Consider the following 5786-nt stretch of genomic DNA (forward strand, 5'->3'; position numbering starts at 1 on the left):
CCATCATGAAGTGGTTTTTAACGCATTTCGTTAAAATTGTTCACTTGAATAAGTAATAACTATTAACTAGGTACCAATGCGTGATTTAAAATTGTATCCTGATTTGAAGTAATATATTTTATCACTGCAGTGTACCTATAATTATTTATTCAAGTAAGAACTAGGAAGAATATAGGTAATATTAAATACATAGGAAGTCACTCAAGACATGGGTTACCAGTTACCACATTAATGATTTGAGCTAGAAAGAAGGTTCAAACACTGCATTTCCGTGATGAGTGGTGATATTTTATTTAAAGATGACGGTAGTACGGTTTTAAACACAGTATATTATGTGAGATATTTTAAGATCTGAAATAAATAAAATTACTAACAACAATTTTACTTAACAGACGAATACAATTTGATTTAAAAATAACATTTTAGAATTAAAAATAAAAAAGATTTTTTCTCATCAAATATTCACTAATCATTCATAAAGATAAAATTTGTTTTCATTTTGCAGTTTCTTTAAATTGCCGATTGACTGAAGTTAATAAAACATTCAACAGCGTATATGTCAATTTTAGAATCTGAAATAAATACAAATGTATGGCCTTTGGCTATTATAATTTATAATAATTTATGTTTTCTAAAAAACAGCAACCGATAAATTTTAAGTAATAAATCCAAAAACATTTTGTAACTACATAATATATTTATAACATTTATAATAGATAAATAATAACACTGCTTACTTTGACAAGTAGATTTAAGTTTATGGTGAATATGGAATACACTCTAAATTCCAATGATACTGTTGCTCTTGTCATCATCATTAAAACAAGTCGTTTAAATGATTTGTTTCGAGAAAAACATGACCGTTGTTCAAAAATTGCATTCAATATACCATCGTGCTGACAAATAAGAATAATTATAAAATATATATTATACAGGTAGTCACACTGCAATCAGCCATTATAATATGAAAAAACTCAAAAAAGCATTGACGTATAATGTACGAGTATATAGGTACTAAGTACTAACGTTCATGGAAATATTTGTTTTAAATAATTTTAAGTTATCTTCTATCGTTTAATGTCGATAAAAAATTATAACGATGTAACGATTGTCTATAAACATTACTTGTAATGTATGATGTATGGTTATTGACTTAAATTAAAAAAAAAAAAATATTTCCAAAAACATTTGGAGATTTTGAAAAATTAGTGTTTACCATGTGAAATACTGAAATACTATGCAATAATTAATAAATAATACAATAAAACACATAGCCACATTACATGCATCAAGTATAACACATATTATAAATACTTACTAAATCATACATATTGCTTGCACAAATGCAATAAATGGAAATTGTCATGAAAGTCGACACACAACTACCTATACACAATCCCAATATTATTGGATCAACAAAACCCTAAAAATAATACAGGTATAATTATTAACTAATAACTTAATCCATATTATATAAGTTAATTGTTGTTACGTGGTCGCATATTATTAAAAATAATATAGTATTATATTCTTTTAAAACTAAATTCTTTTTTGTTTTTTAATGTAGAATAATATTTTTATCCACAAATAATAATTTTAAATTACAAAAAATAACTAAAATCATTATTCTTGGTTTTAATCAGTCCTGTAAAGAATACTTTTAAAAAGTACTTGAATAAATACTCAAATACATTTTTTTTTAAGTATTTAAGATACTACTCAAATACTTTATAGAAAGTATTTCAAATACTACTCAAATACTTTTGGTTTTTAAAGTGGGTTTCTAATTATCGTAATATAAACACATAGGTAGTAGGTAATCTAATAGTTATCTAATAGTTTTAAAGGGAATATTGTTATTCAATATTCAATAACTTTTTTTTAGAAATCTGGTTTTCACAAACCTTTGGGCTTCGGCTAACACAGAAATACAGAATATTAAATAAAATTATTATTCCATTATTGTAGTTGACAATAATATTTTTCCAACCAATTATTTCGAATAAAAATAAAATGTTCAAAATAAAAAACCAAAGTATTTAAAATACCATTCAGAATACTTCATGCTGAAAGTATTTAAAAAGTTATTCAATACTTAAAAAAGTATTTGAATACTTTTACTCAAATACTTTTACTTAAATACTTTACAGGACTGGTTTTAATATGTAATTTCGTCTAAATTTAAAACGTCTGTAAAAAAATAACTGTGTTTATATAATTTTTGGAATTTTTGTTTACATTATGAATTATCTATGAGAATTCTTGTCTTAAATTTTCAATCATTAGTTATAAAAATTGAACATTGTATCATTTTTTAACTACAATAAATTTGAAAATGTTCGATATTTTGATAAATATTGTTAAAATTTGAACTTTATATACTTATTAAAAAAAATGCCTATCAGACATAATTAATAATTATTAACTGGCAACTGCTATTATAACAACTTATAAGGAACTAAAAGTTTTATGGTGCATAGACTAATTATTGCCAATATGAACATTCAATGAAAATGTCATCTATATTCGCTTATTTTTTACAGTTACACCAAAAAAACACAATATAAATTGTTCGTTTATTCTTTTAATTTAGAACAATATATGTGTTAATATTTAAATTTATATTATATGAATTAAGTAGAAAGATAATATTTTCAATGTATATTCTACAGGATAACATTTTTTACAAAATTCTATAAAATTTAAAATTTTTGAAATTGTTTGGTTGTTTATTTTGTTATAACCATATAATTAAAAAATATTTTTCAACTATTAATACAATTATTAATCAAATACATTATTACTACCACACACCTGCACGACTTGAATCATTGTACAGCCAGATAAGCCAATATATAGTATAGAAACTTCTATTGCTATTAATAATGGTTTTTCATATACTGTTTTCATATCTTTAAAAAACCTAAAAATAAAATAAGTAGGTGTATTGTATTAATATTGTACCTAAGTAAAAAAAGGTTTTTTGATTTGGTCTCTTACTAATTTATGTTTTAGTGGATATCGTCAATGATATTTTATATTTAAATAATATCTACACAATTTTGGTTATAGGTATTGTTATAGATTAATTCATAAATCACTGCGGTGGCATATAGTTATAGTAATTAGTAATTGGTTCTAACTTCTAAGGCTGATAAATAATTTTTTTATAATCGTAATATTGGGGGCTATACCCACATATCCACATTGTCAGTTAAATTACATATATTATATATATTATAATATATTAGTTTATAATTATAAATTAATGAGGTAAATGGTTTAATAAAGTTGTATAAACAATTAATTAAATTGAATAAAGGTATTGTTTATAATATTATAAAGTCCATCTTCCATTTTCTTTTTTTTGATAAAATGTCTAGTAGGTATATGTGTTTGGGATTCAATTTTATTCAAGATTATTAGGCGGCTAAATTGGAGTAAACAGGAAACTTTAATCCATTTTAAATATTTGTTTTGTCTGACAGAATGTTCAAGTTAAATGTCGCCAAATACTGTTATATAAACCATAAGTACCTACAATACATTGAACACGACTCACTTCAACGTCTGTTGATGGTATTTGATCGCGATCTTTAATTTCTCTTCGTCCTGGGTTGCCATCGCTTCTACGACCCGTTCTTCGAGTATCTGAAAATGTCCCTTCACGGCGCCCGTGGAATACATAAACGTCACGTTCATGAAACACATTTCCAAGTGTGCAAAATACGTGGGCAAAGCGTATAAGATATATTTGCAAATGTAGACATTCACGTTTGTCGTTTTTATGGGCAACACGTCTATGGAAGGGAACGTGAACGGATCGCCCATCCGCACCCAATCCAACGAAATCGTGCACAACAGGGGAATCACCACGAGCACGTTCGACATGACGAGGTGGTATTTGATCACCATCGTGATTTTCTGTCTATAGTTTTCCGGTATTCCCACTTTCTGTGAACGCTGGTACATATCGCGATGTTGTGAATGATGGTAGACCCTAACGACTATTAAAGAACAAACGACGATTTCGACGATGAAGAACAGGAGGCCGTAAATGCGAATAGATGGATCTTCCGTCGAGTAGACCAACGACAGGTACGTCGAAATGGCGAGGAATTGAGTTACGGCAAACTCGCAGTAGCTAAAAAATACCACACGCATCGTGCCATGACCTGCACCGTCGTCACTGCACCCCAAAAGTTGTAAAAATATCTCAACAATGTCCGCCATGTCGTGTCGTCATTAGCATACTGAGTATGATTGTTTTTTACTTTCTTATTTAGCGGAGTTTTTAAACCAATGACGATATGGTACAATATTTAATATTTATAATGTTATAATAAAATTATAGGCTAGTCCTATATTTTAGGTTCGCCTCTTATTAATAATGTAAAACTGACTTAACTATGCCTGTGAATTAATTATATTGCATAGGTACTAAAAACCTTAAACCTATATAATATTTAACTTGGTCACGTGGAACGCTAGGTAAAATCTTTAATATTTTATCAAGGGCAATGAATAGTATTGAAAAATTCTATGAAAATGCATTTTTGTATTTCCAATAATATATGGTTTATTGAGCGGTTCGACAGTAAAATATACACTCATTATCAATATTTTAGAAGATAAGTTAATCTATGACTGTATGAAAATCAATTTTCGATATTTTAATCACTAAACTCAATAGTTCAAATTGAAAAAAGTAAAATATCACATGTTTTAGAGTTAAATATTGGACATTGAAAATAAAATATCGAAAATCGACTTTTATTATATATAAACCTAGATAAACTTCTTCTCTTCAATTTGTATAATAGGTGTTCATACTGTAATGTCAATCAGTAGGCTATATTATTGGGAAATATACGAAACATAGTTTCAGTGTTTCACTAAAATTCACATTTGTAATAAATTTGTGTGTAAAACGCTGCGTTATTGCCATGTGCGTGTACGTACGGGTGCGCTCCGCTATTTATTTTATACACATTACACGGTCACTCACACTAATGATCACTTACTACGCCCAAATTTACACGACCCGCATACAAACCAATAGAAAATTGCCTATATTGAACTCCTTAGAAACGGTCGGCATGCATACCCCTCAAGGCAGGGGCGTCATTTGTAGGGGTGCAGGGTGTACATTTGCACCAACTTTTTGTTTTAAAATGCCTTCTTTGGCATGCCAACAATAAATATGAGCGCTGATATACCTAAGTTTTTTATATTATATATATTTTATATTTTTCCAATATTAAAAAAAAAAAAATGTATTGTACTTAGAGATGGGAGCTTGATAAATTTATTTGATAAATTTTATCGATCATTTTTTTACCCGGTAAATATTTTTTACCGTTTTAAAATTCGAGTGACCACTCATTTCAATTGTTTTCATATTCACAACAACGCTATCCATATTTCCACAATGTATTATATAAATATAACTAGTTATATAGTATATACCTACTTATATATATAGATCATGCACATGAGACCTTCCAGCAAATAAATATTACCAAGACAGTTTTTAACACCATCATCTCTGATTTACTTTAAATAATATTTTTAGTTCAATAAAACTAATATAAGTTGGAGGTGTTAAACTGCTAAGTACCCCCTGACACCTCTGTTTTTACAACAAGGCATATACTTATAAATTATAATATATATAAATATAATACTTATAGTAAGGAGCGGACGAGTGCCGAGTGGTATATTGGTTAAATGGTTAGCTTGGTTATAAAAATGTTATTGAGTTCGTATTAAACTTACTAATTAAA

The 5786-nt window shown here is 27.5% G+C and overlaps 1 protein-coding gene across 1 annotated transcript; it reads right to left on the reverse strand.

Annotated features, from left to right (window-relative positions):
- Positions 1-285: 285 nt before the first annotated feature.
- Positions 286-4252, reverse strand: LOC115034009. Its single transcript, XM_029488973.1, has 5 exons — positions 3563-4252; positions 2815-2923; positions 1319-1423; positions 738-896; positions 286-572 (listed from the first exon to the last, which is right to left on the reverse strand). The coding sequence occupies exons 1-5, from the start codon at positions 4231-4233 to the stop codon at positions 495-497; spliced, it is 1122 nt and encodes a 373-aa protein (XP_029344833.1). The 5' UTR covers positions 4234-4252; the 3' UTR covers positions 286-494.
- Between the last annotated feature and the right edge of the window lie 1534 nt (positions 4253-5786).

Source organism: Acyrthosiphon pisum, chromosome A2 (assembly GCF_005508785.2).
Source record: "Acyrthosiphon pisum isolate AL4f chromosome A2, pea_aphid_22Mar2018_4r6ur, whole genome shotgun sequence".
Taxonomy (NCBI): domain Eukaryota; kingdom Metazoa; phylum Arthropoda; class Insecta; order Hemiptera; family Aphididae; genus Acyrthosiphon; species Acyrthosiphon pisum.